The sequence below is a fragment of the Porites lutea genome, chromosome 4 (genome assembly GCF_958299795.1).
Source record: "Porites lutea chromosome 4, jaPorLute2.1, whole genome shotgun sequence".
NCBI lineage: Eukaryota > Metazoa > Cnidaria > Anthozoa > Scleractinia > Poritidae > Porites > Porites lutea.
Genome location: NC_133204.1, coordinates 21,077,324 through 21,102,750, shown reverse-complemented (window position 1 = coordinate 21,102,750; position 25,427 = coordinate 21,077,324). Strand labels below are relative to the sequence as shown.

At 38.8% G+C, this 25,427-nt stretch overlaps 1 protein-coding gene across 1 annotated transcript in view; it reads left to right on the top strand.

The window, feature by feature from the left end:
* The first annotated feature begins 74 nt into the window (after nucleotides 1–74).
* The window catches only part of LOC140934378 (uncharacterized), an 81,908-nt gene continuing 56,555 nt past the window's right edge, over nucleotides 75–25,427 (top strand). Inside the window, exons 1-17 of the mRNA XM_073384012.1 lie at nucleotides 75–93; nucleotides 374–1,138; nucleotides 1,904–2,101; nucleotides 2,697–3,116; nucleotides 3,877–4,002; nucleotides 4,505–4,615; nucleotides 5,335–5,457; nucleotides 6,207–6,530; nucleotides 7,661–7,931; nucleotides 8,655–8,991; nucleotides 9,635–9,875; nucleotides 10,439–10,654; nucleotides 12,158–12,205; nucleotides 18,496–18,699; nucleotides 19,328–19,468; nucleotides 22,732–23,019; nucleotides 24,164–25,162. Coding sequence (XP_073240113.1) covers nucleotides 75–93; nucleotides 374–1,138; nucleotides 1,904–2,101; nucleotides 2,697–3,116; nucleotides 3,877–4,002; nucleotides 4,505–4,615; nucleotides 5,335–5,457; nucleotides 6,207–6,530; nucleotides 7,661–7,931; nucleotides 8,655–8,991; nucleotides 9,635–9,875; nucleotides 10,439–10,654; nucleotides 12,158–12,205; nucleotides 18,496–18,699; nucleotides 19,328–19,468; nucleotides 22,732–23,019; nucleotides 24,164–25,162 — 4,831 coding nt within the window. The remainder of the gene's footprint in view (nucleotides 94–373; nucleotides 1,139–1,903; nucleotides 2,102–2,696; nucleotides 3,117–3,876; nucleotides 4,003–4,504; nucleotides 4,616–5,334; nucleotides 5,458–6,206; nucleotides 6,531–7,660; nucleotides 7,932–8,654; nucleotides 8,992–9,634; nucleotides 9,876–10,438; nucleotides 10,655–12,157; nucleotides 12,206–18,495; nucleotides 18,700–19,327; nucleotides 19,469–22,731; nucleotides 23,020–24,163; nucleotides 25,163–25,427) is intronic.

Below are 25,427 nucleotides of genomic sequence, written 5' to 3'. Positions count from 1 at the left end.
TTACCAAACATGGCTTTATATTATTCCGTCCTGTTTAAAACATCTTATACTCTTAACAAGATTCAGTGATATCTATGACTTTCTTAAGCGGTGGTTTGTTTGCTCGTTTCTCAGAGTACAGCCAACCTGTGTACAAGGGTCACCCTTTGATAATGGTAAGGTGACTGTTATATACAGGGTGACCGCTATATACAGGTCAACTTTGCAGAAACTATAAGACAACTGAAAATTTCGGGAAGTTGTGCGGTGACCGTAATATACAGGGTGACCGGTATATACAGGGCCGTTATGTACAGGTTTGACTGTAATTTAATTGACATTCGACTACCCATTTTTATCTGACTTATATTCGTACTGCCGTACAAATTTTCAGACTTGCGGCCAGTATCACCCTCTGTTGACCGCCGAAGCGCTCCCGATGCTTTGCTTAGCGAGATCTTTAACGATCCGGGTGCAACAAGTCTAACAAAACTCACCCCCGAGGATAGTGACAGTGACATTGACGATATTTCCGGCTCAGGTTCGGAACTGTGGTCGGGCTCGGGTGATCAGCCACAGCCTTCCAAAGACAGTAGCACACAAAGTGAAACCGTGACGCCGATCACATCACAACAGACTGCTCCATCAACTCAAACCGAAACGACAGCAAGCTTAAGCACCGACAACTCAGACACTAACGACAACGACAATAGCAAAGACAATACCGTTACCAGTTCAAGTGATAGCACTGCAAGCTTAATTGATACCAACACCCCTTATAGTGCTAACTCACCGATTGATTCTACCACAGCACAAAATGCTCCTCAACAAAGTTCGACGAATTCGTCCTCAACGTCATCACCGGTGACGTCACAAGGCGCAGATGCAAATTTACCTTCTTCAGAGGAGCAGAGCCAAAATAGCGTTGTACAAACAGAGGAGAATGACAAATCCTTCAATGACACGTCGGCACCTAATGCTGATATTTTCCCTACCCAAACTTCAAACACTTTGGAAACTGTAGCCGATAATCCTGAAGCGTCTTTGGTGAGTCAGCTGGCAACTCAAGCCGGATTTGACGACTCGTCGTTGTATGACCCCACGATAGTGAAGAAAACAAATGTACCAGTTGCTTTAGATGCCCTGTCAGCGCCTGTAGGTAAGTTTGATAGTACATTTTTGAAAGAGATATTGGAGAAGAAATTATTGTCGTCCTTAATATGAACATGACTCAATGAATTCGTGGTACATCTCATGGCACAACATCAAAATGTTTTTTTTTTTTTTTTTGAGAAAGGAAAGAGTCTACTAATCACTTGCTAAACTGGGTTTGTTGTTAGTAAACTGAATATTACTATTTTATCACTTCACACAAGACAGTCCACTTTCCACTAAAAAGATGACGGATTTGATTGTACTGATGATCGTAAACTGCCACCAACATTTACTTCCACTAATATGATACACTCTTACACTCTTATTCCTAGTCTACCTGTTTATTTTAGCTACTATCTAAAATTTTGCTCGAAAAGGCTTCTTACAACGTTTCCTAGTATATAAAGCTTTCCGAAAACGCGTCACAATCACAACACGGCATGCATGGAAGTGTTTTTGCTGCTTGCAAATCCTTTTGTCTTTCCTTCTAAAACTCCTTGTTAATCAATAAAGAAATAGATAAGAAAATTATTTTTATTGATAAGTGTCTTTTAAAATCTACTAAAAACGCTATTTATTGCCAAAATAATAATCCAAGGATTACTCGAAAAATGAATAGAACTAAAAGAGAGTTTTTGAAGCCTTCTGTAACACCATGTTTTATCAAGCTCGTGTTTTAAACTTGATAAAACACTCTTGCTCACTTATTAAGTCATTCTTCACTTTTAAAACAAAGACATAACCGCATTAGCCGATATCTTTTCCACAGATAATAATAAAATGGATACTGAAGGACAAGTTCGCTCATCAATTCCTCAAGCGCCAGTACTCTCGCCCAAGGTTCCAGCCGTGCAAAAGTCGACTGTAGCCCAGCTCCCATACAAAGGCTCTTTTCCACTACGGCTCCATAAGTACTCACCATACGCCAAGCTTCTCAAAAAGGGCTTAGTCCCAAAGCCCGGAACGGGTTAGTTATTCACGTGTTATTTCTTGTTAACTGAGTAAGCCAAGACAGCTTAAAAGCTAGTTCTAAAATGCTGTTCAAAAAATGCGCGGCAGTTTTTGATCAGATTAAAATGATTATATTTCCATAAAGCTCGCACCCTTCGTCTTAGAACGCGCTTTCCTAACGCGCTTTCCTAGTCAGGAAATATAGGCACGTAGCCAGAACAAAAAAATCAACTGCAGTTACCCTTGGCAGTATTCACAGCTCGAAGGTTAATGGGACCAAACAAATCATTGTAACAGATGATACAAGATAATGTGAGAAAAATGACTGAAGGTGTCACAGTGACATGGGCATCCCGGCGTTTTGGGCATCGCCATTCCGGCCAAAGCCCTAGTGATATCGGCATCTCCTGTAACCCTAACCCAAATCGCTAAGGTAATATGAGAAGGGGATGCCCATATCACTACGGTTTTGGGAAGGGGGTTGCGCAAAACGCGGGGATGTCCATATCACTGTAACAAAGGGAATAACCCCAGATGTACGTTTAATAAAAGTATACGTCTTATAAAGGCAGTTAACTATATTAACACTGTTGCACCACTCTATGATTTAGGGACTAACCAACAAGCTTCAAAGAAGTCAGTGGTGCCTGCGCTAACTGATGCCGGTGGGCTGCGACCGCTGCTAAATATGCCCCAGCAGCAACAAGACCCAACAAACCCTCAGGGTCCTCCTCAAGCCCAGGCCCCAAATCTCGATGCTAATCAAGCGGTGAATCCAATGCAGATGCCCTTTGGCGACCAACTCCAGGCTCCACCTCAAACCTCTCCCCAGGCTGCTGTTGTCCCTCAATCATTTGCCCCAGTTAACCTGACAGATTCGAACTCCTTAGGTCAGAATCCACAGCAAGCACTTGATCAGGTTCAGGGTGGCGTCCCCCAGGCCCCTGAGCAAGCCTTCGCGCCTCAAGCCGCCGCGCCATCTGATATGCAGGCGCCTGGATCAGAAAATGTTGCAGCTGCGTTTCCTATGAGTAAGAGTAACTTTTATCTTTTCGATACGAGAAATAAAAGGTTGCTTTTATTTGAAGGTTGGTCGGGGGGATTTTAAATTGAACTTCCCAAAGCCCCGGATAAGTATGTGCTTCTTTACTGCGTCAACGTTGTTGTTCACAGATAACGTAGCAGTAGTATTCAATTAAAGCAATTCCTAACTTAAAATTTTAAACGTACGCAACGAAGCTGGGAAATAAATTTGACAGAGGCACCGGTAATTAAATTTATTTAACCCTTGATTAGGGAATAGCAACTATATGCGGATTAAGCAGGTTAGATATGATCTCTTATTAGCTTGAAAATGAGTCGACAACAGTTTGTTAAAGCAGTAGAGACATAATTCTTTATAAAGTGATTCCGTAGCGTGTTCCAGGAGTTCAGATAATGGAGATAACGCGAAGAAAAGTGACCAGGGAAACAGTGATCGAGGGGGTGGGGGATGGGAGAGAGAGGACGAAATAAGTGTACCCACCTGCCTCCCTCCCTCTGTCTCTCTCTCTCCCTTTCTTCCGCTTTCCTCCCTCCGCTCTTTATTCCGCGCATCTCTCCACTGTCTGAACGCATGGAAAAGGCTAATAATGCCCTAATGCAGAAACTCGCCACTGAAGTGGCCCTCTTACAGTGAAGTGTCCGTAAAGAGAAAGTCGACTGTACTCTTAAACAATTCAAACTAGAAACGAGATAAGAGATAACAAATAAGCTAAGAAAAATTCATTTTCCTTTATGATTTTTATACAGATTCAACAATGAACAACGAAATGTTTCCCGGTGCGCCTCAGGAGACGGCAGGTATCCCTGCACATGGTGCCCAGGTTGTTCCAGTCTATCAAGGACTTAAGGCGAAGAAGCCACTGCTTGAGGAAGGTAAGCTATAACCTTCTGCCATTTAAAGAAATAAAACGGTTATTTTTTGAGCTGCCAAACATTTTTGATAGTTGCTATTTGGGTGTAAAAACGGACATTAATTTTCAAAGAAGTAGAGATTTCGCGTTGTGAATGTCATAAGTCAGGGCTGAAAGCCAATTAGTGCATACTGGATTTGCTTTCTTATAGCGCGTTTATAAATGCGGTAATGTTTTATCAGTGTCATTTACGTATTTGTTATTTAAACACAGGTATCCCAAGCTCGAAATTGTTTCCGTAACCTACAAATGTGAAAGGATTTAAATAAGAATGGACTAACCTCGCTTAAGTTGGGTGTTTTTTCTCTCCTGTGTGATCTCCTAACCGATTTATGGCCAATTTATGGGTTGTATTGGAACCGGTTTCAAAAGTGAATTTCGTCATGGACCCTTCTTATCCAGGGCCATTTGCTTTGTAATTTAATGTAATCCAGTTTACTTACTTGTTTATATTATTTCGCCAGATGAATGCGAAGATATGTATGAAACATGTCCCGAAATGAAAAAAAACTTTTACTGCACCAATTACACTGACCTTATGAAGATTCAGTGCAAGAAGTCCTGTGGGTTTTGCGGTAAGATTGACTTTCCTTGCAACTGTTTTAGTAAGGGTTTTCATTACAGCGCTAAAATAAAAAATAAAAAACTGGCATGTGAAAACAGCTGACTTTACGTGACTTCACCACTGGTTTCTCCGCGAAATGACGACTGAGTAACGAGCGCGAAAATTCCATACTGATGACTCGTCACTACCCAGATTAGGGTAGTGCTTCTGATTGGTTGAAAATTTGCTTTATCTGGCTATAAAAAAAAGAAGCAGAAAAGAAAGTAAATTTTGGATGAAACAAGTAAAATATCTGATAGTTATTCGTCCCCAATTATCAGTAGCTCAATTTTATTTATTATGGTTGTTGTCTTTTTGATAGTACATAAACGTAGTAGCTGTACTGAAGCCCTCGTATAGTTTATTTGTTTATTATAATTAAAAAAATATATCGATATTTTCTTTCGTCTTTGTCGTCGTGAATAATAACGATTCACAATTCAACGATGTAATAACTATGAAATAATGAACAGGAAACATTCACATCCTCTTAAGATAATAGCCCTTTTCCGAGTTTCAAAATCTCTCTATTTCAAAACTAGGCTAATACAAAGTGTGTTGCATTTGCTTGAGGATGAAAAAATTATTTTCATACCAATGGCTTCGCACTTAGCCTCGCTTTGAAGAAGAGGCTTGGGGCAACTCAGAAATGGCGTATTGACAGAAATTTACTTGATCCCCCATTTACAGAGGCCAAAAAACTGAAAGAAGAGTCCGAATCAGGGTACGATGAATCAGGTTCAACCAGTTTGTATTACGCTGACGAAATGTCCGGTTCTGGTTCAAGTGACTGGAAAGACGACGATGACTATGGTAAGAACTATTGCTTATGAAAATGACACTTGCCCAGTTCCCTCTAGACTGCTGACTCAACATTGCGTGTCTTTTCGTTAAAGTTCAACCTGCTTGTCCTAATTATCTTCCGGATAGTCGCAATCGTCTAAGGCCCCAGTTGTTGAGAAGGTGGATAAGGGTATCCATTGGATAAATCTCTACCTAGTGGATAACGCAGTTAGTGTCCCTAACACTTAATTTACCCAGAGAACAGTGCTATCCAACTTTTGAACAACTATGGCCATATGGTCAAGACTAACATATGAAAACACCTGTTATGAGATGCGTGCGAAACTATCTGGACTTATAGGGCGATCTTATAGGTTGAATGTACCGAAGAGACCATGTAAGTTAAACCTTAGTTCATTTTTAATTTCCGTTTGTCAAAACTCGTGATCATACATTCCTTGTTGAAAAAAAAAACCTTGTGAAATAAAAGTTATCCAGGAGTAAAACTGAATCACAGCAAATTATTTTGAAACCAACAGACTAAAGGACGTTTTTTGTGCTCAAACCAAAAGTAAAACCTTTTTTCGGCTTATATAATGCCGACAATATTCCACGTTTTAAGTAGTTACTTAGTGTTGCGGATGGGTGAAATCACCAAATGACGTTAGAAAAAAGATTGAAAAGACAGTGATCAATAACCACACCATAACACAAAAAAGAAATACCAACAATAGTTTGCACAAAACTAATATTCACCCTTTTTATTTTGCTCTGTTAAGATGAGGATGAAGAAGAGCCAGGATCCAGAAAGTCTGGAATTCCTCAGCCAATTCACAAAGTCTTAATGGCCAAGTTTGCAGCTGGCTCCGGTTCGGGATCAGGCTCGGAAAGTCCCGAGCTAGACGAATCATCCGCTTCTGATGACGACATTTCAGAGGCGTCTGGGAGTGGTGAAATGGGCTCAGGCTCTCAAAAGAAGGATGAAGTCCAAACTGGCGTGGCAGCGGCGTCTGGGTCTGGGGAGGCGACAGTTTCCCATACTTCATCGCCTACCCCTGGTGCTGCTGAGATTGGTTCCGGCTCTGGGAGTCACCTGGCTGAAGGTATAAAAACACAGTTACCTTCTTTATTATATCCATCCCTGCAATGTGATTGGCTCTTATCAGTGTGATTTATTCACGAATCCCATTATTTTTTGCTCTAAATCACGTCTGTTCTAAATCGCATCATTCTGATTTTTGTTCTATATTGCATCATTTCTGTTTCGAATACAAATGAGATGTAAAAGGCTTTTTGTTTCCATATTTTAACAAACTGGCCATCAGATAAGTACCATCAGATTGGTACTGACTGAATTCTACGATTTCAAAATGGCTATAATAAAGTGGTAATTGAACTTCGCAATTTTGGTCTGAAATTTTACTTTTGATTTCTTATACCACTACATGAGAAATTTCTGCAATTTGATTGGCTTAGAGCAGTGGTATTTCAGCTTAATTTGAAATACCTACATGTGAAAATTACAAACCTTTTGCGGGTAGTGGTATAAACAAATAATAGCTCGATTTGTACGTGATATTTGGCATAAATACCACTCGTGATATTTCAAAATTGTCCCAAATTTCACTCGCCTAACGGCTCGTGAAATTACGTATAACAATTTCGAAATATCACTCGTGGTATTTATGCCAAATATCACTACAAATCATGCCATTACCTATACAAATCGCACTCGCGCGCAGTCACACGTATGATCTCAGACCAAATTGTACTCCACTCCAGTTTAATTACCATTATTAAATTTTACATTGGTTCAAACTAAAAAATCCTCATACCAGTGAATAAATATTTTCATTTAGTCGAGGAAGGTAAGATGCAAATCATGTTTAAATGGCTCTTAAAATGTCTTCGAGTCCTAGATATGACACGGCTTATGACATAGCTTGCGATTGTTGATTTCATCGAAAAATTTTTGTATGAGGTATTTCAAAGGGAATTTATTGGAATATCTGTTGAGTTTTTTCGATTCCCTCATAAAACGCTCTGTTCGCCCCCGAAATTTTGCGTAAGTCATTGTTTTGAAATAGCAGTTCTCCCAGGGGCATTTGAAAATGACTTTTTGTTCTAAATTTGGGAGGAAACAGCGTATTTTGGGGGGAATTGGATAATGGAGAGGTCTCCATGCCACGTGACCTTAGCAACAACGTGATGAGGCTTATATTTCTCCCTAAAGATCTTGCAACGGGGACTGTCAGCAGATTCAACGAAAAACACAGCTCCATTCCACGACCCCCTCCCCCTGCTCCGCAAGTATCAGTATATCCAAAGATTGATCTGAAAGAGATAGCAAAGGCTGTCAACATGTACCGTGGTGTTGCACTTAAAATGCTCGGGGAGGCACTCGAGGGAGCTGCCGAACAGAAGGAAGAGGAACTCGCGAAAAAGTCCCACATTCCGCTTCCACCCGCTACCGGCATTTTGCAGCAGATGGGATTTCCCATTGGGTAAGTTCGAGATGAACACTGATATATACCATATTCACGATACGCGCCATCTTTGTACGCGCTTAAGGATAGCCTGTGTCGCAAACGTAATCGAACCCCGGTTAGTGACGTCTGCAAAATAGGGTCGATATCTTTGTTCTGTGCCCCATACGGACTCAATAAGTTACCGGAAACGGTAATAGGGCTGTTATTCATTATTATAACCTTGTTTTATCACTGGAGTTGATATGTTTACGAAAGAGGTAGCAGAGAATAAAAACGGCATTCATGACTACATGCTGGGCATGTAGACGACGATTAAATATCATATGTAAAAATGCAGGTAAGAGTAATTCAGAGATTTTCATGGAAAATCAAGAGGCATTTTGGAGAAGAGAACCCAGCCTAAGGAACAGTACAGAGCGTTTTCACATGACGTCACGGCGGCCATATTGGTGTTCCAAAACAATGTAACGGCGGCCATGTTGGTGTAGCTAGACAATCCTGTGGGAGTTGAATTCTTTTCTTATGTAAAAACTTTCTTTTGTTCCAATAAATTAGCATAGATGCTGGCCACGTGAGTGAAAACGCTCTATTGCCGCTTAACCTTAACTTATAATTTGAGCTTTTTTCTCTTGACGTAACGTTCTAAGATCAAGACAAAAAGATGTGCGACAGATGAAATATTCATCACATATAAAAAGCGATAGCCGTATAAAGAAATGTACGTGATTGCTTATTTAGGTATGACGAAGGATCAAAGCGAAACATGATTCCCAATACGACGCCAGTTTTTAATCCGATGGATCCCAACTATGGCATGCTGGGATATGGCAATAATGGCTACGCGTATAATTATCCACAAGCCCCTACACTTAATCAGCCTTTGGCCGATTTTTACGGCCAGTACCAGCAGCAACCAAATATGGCGAGATCAGATATCATGGCCACGCCTGGAGAAGAACCGCCACAAAGCGACGATGAAGGGGCAGCTCAGGCCGAGCAACCTGAGGAGATTCAACCCGTTACATCTCCTGCAGACGAGGCTAAGAATGCGACTGCAATTGACACTGAAAAACAGGTGAAAATGCCGTGATAGACATAGAAGTTAAGAGAACGTTAATAACTTACCGTAAATGATCTCACTGACACGCCGTCTCTACAAATAAACGCCCCTTGTCCAATAACCGCTCCCCTACGATATTAAGTTTGTATTAGACGTCCCCCGTGTCTAATAGACCCCCTTCATTATAGTTACTCAATAATACTAGCAAACAGTTTTCAAACACTTTTAAGTGTAGACCTGGTAAAACCTATCTTAAAAGTACCACCGTATTCGTTATATCTTTAACTGTAAACAGTAAACTGTAAACAACCACTGTATATAGTCGTCTCTCTCCCTGATTTTAAGGAGGTGAGGAGGCAGATATAGACCAGCTAATAACATATTTATTCATTTATTTATTTTAATATGTAATTAAATTAGTGTTGTATATTGATTATCATAGCTTCCTTCAGTGTTTTTTAAATGATACTGAGAGCTGCTTCTTTCAAAGTTTCTTTTTTAGCCGTGAAAGTACACCTCTTTGACTATGGTAGACCCTCTCATTTATGGTTGGGACAATTCACAATTCAACATCGATCAACTGGATTGATATACAAAACTCCAAATCAACATGCGTAAAGTTTAATCCAAATTTTAATCTAAACCATTTGTTCTTCAGGATAAACCACAAGAATCGCAAAACAAGACCACTGAGAGCAACAGCAAAAAGTCTGAGATTGTTGACCCCTTCGAGTATGTGCGAAACATGGGCGAAGGCGCATCAATGGAGCCCATTCGCTCAAAGACCGCCTCTAATTTCAAAAACGCTGGTCACTCAGATCCTTTGATCTTGTGGAAGAATTCTCAATCCACTTCCATGAATGTTTTGGCAGAAAAGAAAAGTTCAATTCCAATACCAGGTAGGTAGATTAAAAATTCAAATTGAATTGATCGTCTTGTAATTTTTTATCCAGAGTAAAAGGTTTCCCTATTGGCACGAGGTGATAGCAGATTTTCATTGTGTTTCCCAACCTTTTACCCTGTTAATAAAAATAGGAAAAGATTCATGCAACTGGATCTGTTGCAGGGTTTTGTCTAGGATTTATTGTTTGGGGGAGAAGTCCCGAGTGGCCAAAGGCATGCCCCCCCGGAAATTTTTTGAAATGAATATGCGCTGGGATGCAATCTGCTGCATTTTGAGACCATTTTCAGAAATGTTGCAGTGGTATTTTATTTTAAAAATAAGAATACTCCATGTTCCTTGTTATATTAGACAGAGAATACTTACTTCATGTGCACTGACCTCGTCGCGTCTGGATGATTTTTCCGATATAGTTACTTATATACCGTAATGATAAAAATATTTTTCGGGGGGGAAGCTTCTACCGCTCAAATATCGTAGAAAGAACCCTGTGCTCGTAGTCCATTTTCGCCATTAGGGACAAAGTACAAGTTGAATCATCGTAGATATTTTGTCTTATAGCCAGCCAGAGCCAGTCCTTTATGCCAGCCTTCACCGACTCCCAGTCACAATTCACTCAGGGCCTAGAGCAGCCGCAATTTAGATCAGATATACCGCAACAAAACGCGACAAGTGATGCGTCTTACATGACGCAAGCCGACTCAGCACCGGTCTTTCAGCAGTATACACCCCAAGGCGAGGCTTTGACACAAAACCCTGATGATGGAGTTTCTGCGAGTGAGTTACATAGCATTCTTCATTGAAGTTCAAATTGCATGGGCAGAGATTATAATTTTTGGCCTTGTCAAATTCGCTATCAAGCAAATTAGGAATACATATCCGCATTTGTCAACTATTTGTGAGTTATGTAATTTCAATACAGAATGCCTCCTTCCCTAACTTGGTCACAAAAGGACGGCCTTTTATACTTCTTAAAGTGCAATTAGAGTATATAAAAGTGAGTGTAAATTATACTGTTTTCAAGTGTTAAACTGGCAGCGTGAAATGATCGATTTACTTCCCCTTGTACAGATCGTATTTAGCCAATTGTGCAAAGTTGTCAACGAAGAGAATAAGGACGTATATAGCCTGCGTAGCTGGCGGTATTGTGTAGTAGTCGAGTGAGATTTGGCGGCGGAGCCGTTGTAATGTAGTGGAGTGAGATTTCACGGCGGAGCCGTCACGAGCGGCGAAGCCGCGAGAAATACCGCCTGCCAGAGAACCATGATTTTTCGAATGCCGCCCACTTTTTGTCAGTTAGCTGATCCCAATTAAATCAGCCAATCAAAGAGAAACCTGCAGTTTGAAACTTCCGATTATTTTCGCCCGAGACAGTTTAGAAATAAGCATTGACAGGCTAAACACGACTCCTAAGCTCGTGACAATGTGAAACGTGACCTTGTGAGTTTGCTTGAACAGAGGTTTTTTTTATTTTCTCGGCTCTCGCTCGAAGGTTACTAGCACTACACAGTGCATGTATCATTCTAAACTTTGACTGAGTAAATCTTTTTTTGCAACACTAGGCTTAACATTAAAAGGTCATGAAGCTGGTTTGTTACATGCATACTGAGCAACCATTTCCGGTGGTTTATTCTTCTGTAGGTGTTCCTGATAGGATTTGATCTCAGATGCAGTTGTAAAGTGTTTTAATTTTCTTTGACCTTTGTTTCTTACGGCTAAATTAAGACAATTCCAGCGCTGTGAAGTTAAAAGACGCCATTTCGGCAATTTGGTCATCAATTATTCTCTTTCTAAAGCGGAAATCACAATCACTTTACATGTACGTCTTCTCCAGTTTGCCATCTGCTACCTAAATTGGGAAATATACGCGAAGGCTCATCTAACGTGATTGACATGTGTATGGCCCTCGACCAATCCGTTTCCCCGCACACTGGTGTGCGGACCATTCAAAATACCGGGGTTTTCTGGCAGGCGGTATTTCAACCGCCTCGTCCCTACTCCTTTTTTTTGGAACACGGCTCCGCCGCCAAAACTTTAATCTCGCACCCACACAATACCGCTAGCCACGCAGGCTAGGACGTATAAGGATATCCACGTTGCTCATAGCAAGAAAATTGTGCATACTGTTCATAACAGGCGTTCTTTGATAATATACATTTTCGTCCTTTCGCGTCAATTGAAAAAACCAAAAATACTGTACGTGGGCCGAATATACCTCCTTATATTTTTTATTTTACGAAAGTGGTAGTTTTCTAATGTTCCGTTTTTTGTTACTACCAGGAAGTCAGATAACCCAAACTTTTGCTGGTCAACAACCCCAGGAACAAGGTATGTCATTTTATGTGAGGCTAAAATTGCAAGGTTAAACTTTATACTTATAACATTTCAAGGGGTACCTGGATGTCTCGTTTTGAAATGAAATGCTTTGACAAACGATGTGCGTATTATTTGCTTATTATGTGCCTATTATCATTGCTATTATTGCGCCTATTATTGCTCCTTAATTATCTTGTACATGTGGGAAGGGATAATCTAATAACCAAAATATTGAAAGTGTGATCTTAATAAGACTGACGCTGTACTGAACACGTGTACTATGTATTGTTGATAAGTAGGAAAAAGCGACTTCTCCGATAGATGCTAGTGGTGTGCTCGAAGTAAACAATATCAAGTCATGACTTTCGCATTCGCGGTTCTGTTTTGCCAAACGATGTCCTTTGTTTCAACAATGTCCAAATCAGCCCTTGCACCTGTTCCTTCTCTCTTCCCGAAGCCATTAAAATCATTTCTCGAGAGATATCTCGGTAATGATGGATGATCTGGATCGTTTTGCTTCAGTTTTTTGTTATATGATGGTCGAACTGAGTCAGGTTTGGGTTTTACTTTGATGAGGCGGGCGTCCAGAGTTTTGTTTATATGAATCCACAGGCTGAAACGGAGGAGGATTTGTCATTAACCAATTTAAGATTTTAAAAAATCAGTCCTCTATCGGTGGGTCGGTTAAATAAAGCGTTAGGTTTGTTTCAAATTATAAACACCCGTATATAATGCCGTGTAGACGTTGTAAAAGAATAGTACCACTTCTCCTTGCTTTTCATCCTCAAATAGCAATTTTAACACGAAAGTAACAAGAATGTTTTTGGCGGGAACTATATTTTTCTCTACCTTCGCCTTTTAACTAATTACTAAACATGGTATAGATCTGGTTTTATTGGTTAACTCATCATTGATCACCTCTTTTAGGACTTTTATTCATTTTCTTCTACCTTTCTAGGAAATAAGCTTCGTCTTCATTTTTCTCCTCTGTTTCACTCTTTTAATCCCACTTGTCACTTGGGATCCCTTTTTCATTTCTTTCCATGTGTTCTTAAATCAACTCAAAAACAGGTTAATTTATTTCTTAGGTAAATTCAAAACACAAATAAATACCGTTGATTTCGCACACAATGACGGACCGTTCACTAACTCATGTTCGCCACGTATACTGTATGCTTGGCGAAAGGATAGCTCGCAAGGAGAAAAACATAACATGCCCCAGCACTCAGCAGGTTCATAGCCAGTGAACGTTTGACTTGTGTCAGATGCTCAAACAAAAAGCGGCTGACCTGGTCTGCATGACATCGATTTGGAGAAGTCGGTTTGTTCTTCTTATCAACATATCAACAATAGGATATATTCTCAACTTCTCGTATTGTTACAAAAACTTCTCTAACATTAGGTCTTCATTTTCCTAACAACTAATAGGCGAGCAAGAAAGCAACTTGAGAGAGTTACGAAGTTATTTTCCCCAAGACGAGTAACTTTGGCTCGCAATGGAGTTAGAAAACAAGCTTTGCTAGCTAGCCGCCGTCAGCGATACAGTATACGACGGACAACCACGACTTGACGAGATCAACAGTTTCTTCAATGAAAAATTGTAGTCCGAGTAAATAACTGCAACAAAGACTGGTGCATGGAGATAAGGGGATCCGACCTGATGATAATTTTTGAATTAAAATCACCACCCTTTCTTTTTAATAAAAATAGTGGGATACCCTTAGATAACCAATTGATTTACGAGGAATAATTCCTGCATAAGATGTAATTATATAACATAGCTAGATAGTTATTTCACTCACCAACATGGAAGAAAGCTATAACGTGAAAGTCGTATCACGTTATGTTTATTTAAATCCTAGGAAAAGAAGAAATTTTATACGCATACAAATCTTCTTAAATTGTATTGTAAGTAGTGACTACGACACAATTTGATGATATATCTGTTTGCCTCCTCGGCCTCGTTTAGTACAAAATTTATCAATTCAGTTGTTTAAGGTGGGTAATTTAAAAGTACTTTATATGGGTCTGACAGGAGCCTTTAACTTGGAGCGTGTTATATGCTTATGTACTTGCCGAAATCAATTTTACGTGATAAATAAATATAATCACATTGAAAAATTGTTTGTGTACACTTTTCGTCACGTATTCACGTATTGGTTTAAGGGTGAACTACTAGGGTTGCCAAAATGCGCACAAAATCTATCTAGGCATTGACAGTTTCAGCTAATGGACTCCTGGCGCGAAATAAACAATGTTTGATTTGAGGACGTTCTGTGATAAATACTAGGATTATAAAGGCCAGGATGTTCATGGCCTGACCATCTTTCATTGTTTTTCTGATGCACGCATCGCACTGAGGCGTGGGTGTGTCACGTGGGTTATCAGGGACTCCCACGTATCATGTCTAAACAGGTGCTCGTCAGCCTGTGCAACCTAAAAAAAGTTTCAGTAAGTTAAGTCTCTTATTATAAATTCAGAAGCCTCGATTCTGTTTCTGTTTTTGTTTTTCTTGTTCTTTTCTGTTATCCATTTTATGCACTGCAGCGTACAACCTATAATCCTAGTTTCGTCTTTTTCCTGTTTCGTAAGATAGGTTATTAATGTTACATTGTTGCCATATGGTTATCATCGTTTTGAGAACGGAATCAAGCGTGTCGTTTTTGTTTAGATCAACAATTGGCAGCGTAATTTCCTTGAGATGACAGAAATGCTGAGTTTTTATTCTAAAATGGATAAATAGTGATTTCAAAATTCATCGTTATGGTTGCAGCCAGATGGATTATTAGAATGGTTTTACAAACCGTTAAACCATGGCTCAGTTTGTACTGATTCTAGCTACACTGTAAATAAATTCTAACCTCATCAGTATACCTCCGGTATTGTATTTAACTAATTGGTTTGCGATTAGCAAATTATTCTTTCACTTATAAATATTCTAGCTACCCAATGAACAGGTTTAGTTAGCAGTATTTCTTCTTCTTTTTACACAATGTGCTTGTAGATAAACGGTTGCAATTTCAGGTGGTGTTTGTAAAAATGTGAAATAAAGCGCTAGGTTTGTGTTATTTGAGTTGAATTCCTTTTTTTACCTGCCCATGTAAGTCGTTTCATAGAAACTAAATAAAAGGTATGCCCTGGACCTTATCCTATTGATGTTCCTCGAAAAGTATCAAATTGTTACCTCCAATAAACTAAAACCACAGTGGGGGTAGAATTCAGTTGATGTTTTATATGATGAACTGAGAGCATAGAGGGATTTTTAAAATTCATTTTAAAATGTTAGTGTATCTAGAATTTTGATTCTTGCGCTTTTTCTGTTTAGTTATATATTTGCTGCCTTATGTGTTTTTCAAGCCCAGCAGGTTGGTAATCGTCGACAAGCGAAATCACAGTGAAGTCGATCTGTTTGTTACCAGACCACTATTACAACAAATCCACAGTGTGTTGGGAATATCGTCTTTTAAAAAAGTTACCATATGTATAACAAATTCTTTGTGCATCAAAAGTTTGTTCTTTTTGCTGTAATGATAATGTTAATAAGACTTTATTTCCAGCAATTTTACTTGAATTCGTTTTAACAATAGAGCTCTCCTTTGAACCTATTATAGTAGTTATCAAACGGTGTCACCCTATATTTATATAGAGAGAGCATCTTTACCAGGCTCATTGACCAACAAAGAGTGCAAAGTGCAACCCATTTCTAAGCCTCTATAATCACCACTATTGGTACCAAATAAACATTAACTATGTAAATTCTATTGGGAATACGATTATTTAAAGTAACACTTACCTAAAGAAAATATTGTGACACTTTTTCTTAGCTCAGCGGTTTCACAGTTAATAGCTCATGTAGTTAGTTTCGTTAATCTCTGATCTTTGCCGTAAAAGCCTTGCTAATAAGCCACGTCACGTTTCTCTCAAATTAAAGCCGGGTCCTAGAGGGATTCTATAGAATGGTTTTTGCTGTTAACAGTATGGCTTTGATTGCTCTTCTAAAAATTAAATTACTCGTTCATAAATTATTGGGACGTTTCATCTTATCAGACAACTTGAAATGTCTTGTAATTATTTGGTAATTGGCGGTTATTCAGTGCTTGATTAAGATGCTGGTAAAGGTTTTAACGGTGTTTGTTCATGAGTGGTAAGGGCTTTTCTGTTTGGTCGCCGTAATGCGAAGGCCATGACTTGATATTTTTTCTCCGAGAAGACGATGAAAAATAAAATATTCTTGATTTCCTTTGTTTTTTGGATGCACAATGATAATATATCTTCTGTTTGAGACAACTAGGCACCAGATAAAATCAAATTTTGACTGATGCAAAATCGCACAATATTAAGACAGTAATACTGGCAACCTAACTTCCTTTTGTATGTTAAGTGTTTTGACAACAGGTCACCAAAGAACAACGGACAACGACAACATTCTTATTCTTTTCTTTCCTTTCCTCCTTTCCTTTCAACTTACTCTTTCTTGGGGCAGTAACACTGTAAAATCTCTGGTCTGTCTTTTGCTTTGTGGTTTCTAAGGGATACTACACTCTATGAGTTTCTTCTTTTCCCACTCAGTGAAGTAAACGTGACATTATTCTTACCTGATAACCCATAGGACAATTATTACAGACAGCCATTACTCTATAAGATATAAAATAGTGGTATCGATGGTTTATTAAACAGTAACTCGTAACATACTACGTAATCACCCTTTAACCTTGATCGTACTTTGTTACTGTTACACAAAGTCTAACCATTTTAAATGGTAACTATTGGTAATTAATTAACGCTTACTGTTTTATGAGCAATTTTACCTTGTTAATTTAAAACTAAAAAAGGCCTAGGTGGGGACTCTTACTTTTTACTTTGTTCCAACAACAAATGATTTTAAAAAGTCGTCGTTTAAAAGAATCTTTTACAATTTTCTACCTACGTAAAAAGGAATGAGCAAATCCAAAGGGAGGCTTCTCAAGGGCATCCAATAAAAACTAGCAGCTCGTTTCTTTCCAAAGCTAAGATTCAGGTTGAGCGTGTGCTTTCAAGAAATCAAGGCCGAGAATAGTTTAAAATCACTGAACTTATCCTCATTAAGAAAAGATCAATAACCTGCTGTCCAAAATTGTCGTTGTATTTACTTAATCAACTTGTTATGGTGGCTGGTAACAGTTGCCAACGTGTTTCAGCGCTAAATCGAGGTGGATCGATGTTACGGCTACAAGTTATAGAATTTTTCGCACGTTGCAAGTTACCAATGCAACAGTATACTCAATTAAAAGCCACTCATTTTCGGCGACTTCTTTTCTTTTTCTTATTATGGAATTTTAATCAGGGTGCGAAGATTAATCCATTTAAAAAATAATTTGGGTTCAAAAATTGAGTGGGCTTAAAGCCAGCTTTTAAGGGAAATGCAATAACTATGAAGATTTTTTTTTAACTTGGCAAACATTTCTTATTGCAACAGGTCTATCAAAATATTTGGAGGGTTTTAACTACAGTTACACTGCTGCTTTAAAACATTTGCCGTCATGAAAACAACCGTGATAATGTTTTCTTTAATAACTGTTTTTTTTTCGGAAGACGTTACCTTAGCATCGCTGGAAAAAGGGGGTAGTACTGATCCACCAAAGAATTAGAAAAATGCTGGAAACAGTTGTGAGCAACCTTAACATTTAATGTTAAGTTAACATTTCGTCTTTTAACTGTTAAATTATCCAGTAAGCTCCGTCTAGGTCATTAACTGTAAAGAACACTCAGGAATAGCTCACATGCACAATTGTCTGCAATTTCTAACCGCCTCTGAAATCACGGGAATGGCAACCACTATTACTGCAAAATTATAGGTTGAGGTTTTGTGGTATCCGGAATAATCTAGGTCTAGTTGGCTGAGGCCGACAACACTCATTGGGACTTAGGATTTTTCAAGATATCGCACTGATCACATAAAGAGAATCTGATAATTTTGTCGTATTATACATTGTGTGAAGAAAATAATGTCAACGACGCCGTTGATGGAGATTAATTTGTGAGTAGATTCCTCTTACACGACTAGAAAAAAGAAATCGTGACTGACCGATCGTGTACACACTTTCGTCAAAACAGGTTGCCATTTTCAAGTCAGTTAATGCGTTAACAGGAAGAAGCTTAAATAACTGTCTTTCTGAGGATTCCTTTTTGAATTAGGGAATTCTACGCATATCTGATGAGCACTCATTAATTATAAAGATAAAACCTTAAAGCATTAAAATAACATTTGATAATTACCTAACTCTTTTAACTGATTTATGCATGATGCTCCTGACTTGCGTTAGGTATATTTGCACGTCTTACGGGGCAGCGAAGCAACTCTACTTCCGCTGATTCTAAAAACACCATCCCACAAAGCATTGTGGGAACTAGATTAAGGGTGGTGTCCCATCATGCACCGCTTCCAGGGTCTTTTCCATTGTCGCTGCGCAAGATCGTTCCCGGCATGGCTCAGAAGAAGGATGAACTGTATAAACAAGTACAGGAAGGTTAGGGCATGTTCAATCACAGACTGACCAATACGTTTAAAACATTCTGACGCACAAACAGACCAATAATCTGAGATAACCAAAAGGAGAATTTTACTAACCATTGATTGAAAAATCAGCAGGCTAAATATGGGTTGTGGGGGGGGCGGGGGGGTGGTTTCTTTTTATTGCTAATTGATTTACTTTTGAATAAACTATGTTGGGCTTTTATACGTCTAAACAGCTGCTTGTCATTTTTGTTAATGCTGCCAGTAAAGTATGATAAAAAAACATTTTTATTAAAAAAAGTGAAAGTAAACTGAGAAGTAGATCTCCTTGAGTCCTCCTTTGTATCGACTTACATAAATCCGACTAATAAACCTTAAATTTAATATAACACGAAGTAATTTTGTTCACATCGAATTGATGAAAATTAATCAAATTAAATTAGGAAGTAACTTACCATTGTTTAAAACTTGTGCATTTTATCTTCTTTATACACTTCGTGTTTTCTCTGACTTTATAAAGTAAACAGGAATAACATAGAAATCAGAAATTGCTATAAACTTGCTAATTCTCACACAGTAATACTAACACCATGTTTTACTAACACCGTGTTTTTCTAAGATTTTTCACCTTTTCAATTCAGAAATCAAGATGAACAGCGTTCCCTCTGGTACGGCAAACTTGGTTACGGGTCAGGTAACCAACAATCCCGCAATGAGCAGTCCCGTCCCGCAACCTGCAGTACTGGCAAAGCCAGGCGTGTCTCCATCAGGTGTCTTACCAGGTAAAAAATGATTTCAAAAATCAAACTTCTCTGAACACGTTCCCCTTGAAACCTCAAGTTCTGTTTACCCTAAGGGATTGTACCCTAGGCACCAGGCCTTGGCGGATTGTGCTCCTAAAAGTGGCATATTATGCTACTAGCAGTGCTCGAAATTTTGCCAAATTATGCCAGAATTCCCAAATTATGCTCCTGATTTCCGAAATTATGCTCACAAAACGACGTTGATTCTGTACATATAGGCGCGCAATAACGACACCAAATTATGGTGTTTTTCAAATAAACTGTTGTTGTAAATTCATTTGTGTTTTATGGCAGTTTGTCTCGGCCCCTAGCTGTCCAAATTAGCTGCTCGCATCTCTGAACCGTTTGTAACACGCATTGCAAGAACATACTATCTAAATTTAATTTATTTCTGTTGAAAATACACCATGTTTACTAAATTTTATGAATTTAAGCTCCAAAAAGTGTTAAAATTTGCTAATATTATGCCGTGGCATAAAAATTATGCTTTTTTGCCCCGATTATGCCAAAAATTATGCTCACAATCCGCCAAGGCCTACTAGGCAGCCTCCTGAAATGTGCAATTTTCCTGAGCGGACAGTCACTATAGTCAGCGGACAACTTTCTGAGCGGCCGCTAAGCATAACAAACAAGATGGCGGCAAAACAAGTACATGTGTTGTGTGAGCTTTCACTGGTAGGTTAAATAACGTAACGCTCGCGAGAATGATTTACATTTCGTGCTGCAATGTTTTTGTGCGTTCACGTTACAGTGAACACCTGGTAAAAGAACCTGTGATTTTCTGTTTTCAATAAGCTAATGTTATATAAGATACGCAGTGAGAAACGTCATCCTGGAAAGATTTTTAAAATCGTTTCTGGAGATGTTGTTCAATACCTGAACATTTATAAGTAAACAATTTGACATTGTTACATATAAATTCTATTCTTCTCTTGTGCTTCAGGGCCGAGTTGTTCGAAGGCCGGTTAACGCTAACCCAGGGTTAAATTTTAACCCGCGTCTCTTTTTCTTTTCATCAAAAGAATTTTCTCGGAACATTTTCTCTATTCCCTTTGGAGTAGCTTATCATCACATTGCAGACAAAAAGAATTAAACTGAATTTGCTTTTTAAGCTTTCATATCTGAATTAAAATGTCGTACTAACTCAGGGTTATCTTAACCCAGCTTTGAACAACCCGGCCCAGAGCGCTTTCCATTTTTCAAAACTCACAAGCTAGCCCATTCTCATCATAAGTGTTCTGCACAAAGCTAAGAAAATGGTTTTTCAGCAAAACCTCTTAGAAAAAGCCTATTTAATCGCCAAAATGTCTGGTCTGGCCATGGTCTTACTGACCAGTTTGGACGTTTGGAAAAGTGCCCTCAGTCAAGCATGCCCACCACCCTCCCCCACAGACATTTTTTGAGCATTTATAAGTTTTTTTTTCCTCTTTTTTTGGAAAAGCTGCAAATGCCCCACAGTCGGACTAGGTAGTTCATTCGAAAACCCCATGGTGGGGCTTAAAAAAAGTGTGCAAATGTCCCACTCTAAAACAAAACCAGAATTGCATTTTCCAGTAAATAAGCTGCAAATGCCATATTTATAAGAAATCTGTGCATGAAGCACCCTTCATTGTATTAAATGCAATCATTGATCTGATTAATCTCAATGACAGATTTATAGACTAGAATTTTCATAGTACCTTCTTATTTTTGAAGGTATTTTAAATAGTAAAAGACAAACAAAAAACCGAGGAGCTAAACATGAGTATTTTCTAATCATGAAGGAACCGTTCCCCCAACCTATTAATCGTCGCATTGATCACACAAAACACGTAGTTTACATTAGCTTTCAAATATCTAACAGAGTTTTTTAGGCCTTTTTGCCTTTACCATTTACTCACTGAAAGAAAGTTTCTTTTCCTTTTAACTCTTCACGATGGGTTTAGAGCAAGGCCAACTTTTATCAATCTAAATAAAACTGGTTTCTGAGCCACTTGTAAAATTACAGAAATGACAACAAATTTGCTGTAAATTTCAGTAAAAAAGTTGTGTTATGACTTTGGCTTGTGTAGTAGTCTTTAACTGTCATGCAGGAAGGCAGGTTAAGACATATAGTTTCTGTCAGAAAAAACGTTATTTTCTTCCAACTCTGTATCGGTGGAGGAGTGGCTTCCAGTAAATAACTTGTTAATTGGCTAAAGCTTTGATTCAGTGGCTCTACTAATCTCATGTTTTGTGCCATACGATGAATGCTTAAGTTAAACCATGAAGTCAATGACCTTATTGACATTTGAGCATGTGATTCTCCATGGTCACATGACACAGTTTTTCTTAGCCAAGAAATAACCGTTCTAACTTTTGTGGTGAAAAAAGTACAATGATGCTTTTCAGGGTGTCTATTTTTTGAAAGGACGCGAAAAAGCCTCAACTTAAAGTTTGTAGTGGTTTTTGTTACCGAAACTAATGACTGTAATGATTTACCTTTATGTTTGAAATCGGTAAATGTCTTTGTCACTTGTAAACTCATTTGAAGTGTTTTTTGTTTCCTGCTGTAATACTTTCCTGCGTTTTGTAGCTCAAAATTCTCTTTTGAACTGATTCTTGTCTTAATGAAGTGCTTACTGCAGACTGCGTTATTGGATTTTGAGCACATATTCAACTGTTTTAGATGGAAAACCTGAGTTATTACACTATTGTAGATGGCATCGCTAGTGTCTCTCCTCTGTCTCAGGTTTTACCTGCACCATTGCACGAATATTTTACACAAGTTCACAAAAAAAAAATGATCACCTTTGCAACATCAAAAAAACATTTTTAAGACGGAATCCATCAGGAAATTGAGTAATTTCAATTTCAGGGGACAAAAACCTTGTACCAGAATAAGAAGATATTGCGATATTGTCTAAATTACTTAAACAATATCGCATTCTTTTCTATAGATATAATTAGTTATCTGTAATAACACCAAAGACTATTTCTCATGGGAGCCTGAGAAAATAAATGTCAAATTTCACAAGAATTTTGAAAACACAGGTAAAATTCTGAAAATTTCATGTGTAAGGTGTCATTTTGTGAAATTTGACATTTATTTGCTCGGGCTCTCATAAGAATTTTCTTTGGTGTTATTACAGATAACTAATTACATCTATAGCCCTTGAAAAATGTAAAAAAGAATGTAATATTTTTTCTGGTGCAAGGTTTTTGTCCACTGAAAATTAAAATTACTCAATTTCCTGATGGATTTCATCTTAATCTTTTCACAGGGAGGAGCAATTTACTTGGAGACAACACTGAAACAGCAGCAGCGTCAATCAATGAGGCGCTGACAAGCCCCACGATAATCTCTGAAAATCAACATTCCGCTGATCCATTATTTGCATCGCTAAACTCACAGGTCACTTCGAACCCGGAAGTAAAACTCAACGATGAGCCCATCGACAATTTTTTCAATCCAGAAGTACAGATCTCCGGAAAAATCCCCAGTGGAGGAAATTCGGGCATTGTGCCAGACGCAACTGCGGCAAGTCGGGCAGAAGTTTCAAAGGCCACTGGTAGGTTATGCATGGTTCAGGGGCACCCAACGACGGTTTTCTCCCAAATACATTGAAAACACTTTTTAGGCTATCCAGAGGATTTTAAGACCTCAAGAAATGCATTTTCAAAGCGCTATAAAATTTGTATCTGTTCGGTCATCCTACGGGAAATTACAAGGGCTTCAGTATTATTTTCCCGAACATTTTAAATGCAATTTAGCGTATTACGAAAGCGAATTCCTCTCTCCATCGCATTTTTTGAATCAGAAAATTTTAGGTTCCCTTTTTCGTACGAAAAATAACCTAACCAGGGGTGTGAAACGGTAAAAATTAAACTTCAGAAATCGTAGGGAATTTGTTAGGTAAGCTTCGAAAATTGTACATGAACGGAACGGCCATCTAGAAATTTTTAGCCGTCCTCAAATAATAGAAAATTCTAGGCAATATTTGCTTCTCCAGACAGATAATTTACAGAACACAGTTGCGGGTCCCATAGCCGTCAGGTTCAATTTGACTTGTTGCCATCCCCCCGGGCAACCCCCGGGACAAGTTCAGCCCTTCAGGCCCGGTGGTGGGTATTTGTTTGAAGCGGTGCTGTCCCAGGGGGAGAGGGCGGGGAATAGACCAGCAAGAAAGAATAAACAAATACAAATCCCCAGGGGGAGTGGGGGTGTGTTCGGAGGGGATGTTAACAGGTCAAATTCAAACATGCATTAACAGAGTTAATCTCTCTGTACAAAACACGTGTAGTTTTAGCAGAAAGAAATGTCTCCCGCGTTGAAATTTTAATAATCTGGGTCTCAGTTCATTCCTTGGGTGTAATAATAAGTGATTAAGTTTATACCGATACCGTATTTCGACCAATGAACAGACTAATTAGTAAATGCAACAGAACGATTGAAAAATTGAAGTACGTGATCGATAGAGAATTATGGATGACTAAATAGTTATCAAGTCTGTTATGATGATGATAATGATGCTGATGATGAGGGGGACAATAACGTCAATGATAATGATTGTAGTGAAGGTAGTGGTAATTAAAAAAATTCAATCTACTTTTGATATTCTTTCTTCTGTGTAGGTTCTTGGTACGACAGTTGAATTTTTCACTATCAATCTTAACTGCTCTTTAGGATTTTCTTGTTTTGAATTCCTGTCATAGGAAACAACTCTCCGGCCACGGAAAAAGGAATCGCAAATGGAAAGATTCCCGCCTCAAATTCAGCTCCAAACCTGCCACCACTAAACCATCTAACTGAGCCTGCGCAGAACCTACCACCGCTGAACTATGGTACTGAAATGGCGGGCGCTTTGCCTCCGCTTAATCACAACGTGGAGACAGCGTCAAGTCTGCCTCCACTGAATCACGCCAAAGAAGAGGCGGAAAATTTGCCTCCACTGATGCATGGAATTGAACAAGCAGCGAGTCTCCCTCCATTAAACCATGGTAATGATGCTGTGCAGCGTTTTCATAGCCTGCCCCCTTTGAATCATGGCACAGAACAAGCAGAGAACCTTCCACCCCTTAATCACGGAATCGAGACCAACAGTCTTCCGCCTTTGAATCATGCAAACGAGCAGGCGGGAGTATTGCCGCCCTTATTGCATGGCGTTGAACAAGTCAAAAACGCACCAAATTTAGACGATTTTGAAAAGCAATCTGCAGCAAGCGTGGATGCGTTATCAGCCTTCACATCACAGACAAACAACGATTTCAGCAACAAGGGTAAGCAACCTCTTACAGAATTTCCTTTACACTCTTATTCGGTGTTAAAAGATTCTGAAGAGAAACTTTACAATGCTGGCACTGCGAAGTCCAATTTACTTCAGCCTAGCGAAGAAAATTCAGACGAGGAAACCGATTCGCTTAAGAATTACTACTACTCAACGAAACCTGTCGTTCAAGGAAAAGAATTCATTGACCGACAGCCGTATGTAGTTGCCGACAATAAGCAAACCATTAACAGTTCTAAAATCGATACCGAACTAGCATCGACAGAATCCTATGAAAATGCTCAGTCAAAAGATTCTGTTCCGTCCGCTTATAATGATGAGGAGGAACATCAAAAACTTCTAGATGCGGATCGAATGTCGCAAGGCGTGGCAAAATCAACCTCTTCAGCGGTATTCGAGAATAAGGAATCTCAAGGTACAACACGTGGTTTATTTTGAAAGTATAATTTCTCTTATGTGTGAAAAGAAAAACAGCGAATTATCGTTGATAAGTTTTAATCAGTTTCTGTTAATTTATTAGTTCTAAGGGCTTCGATAAACCTAAATAGAGATAACGCCCAGAAAAAAATAGTAGGTGAATTTACTGACCTATTTGGGGAACTCCAGTGCACTTAAAATATACGTTTTTCAATCTCGGAAGTGGTATTCGGAAAGCCCCAAAAGGAAAACAGATCCACGGGAAAAAAGTTTGT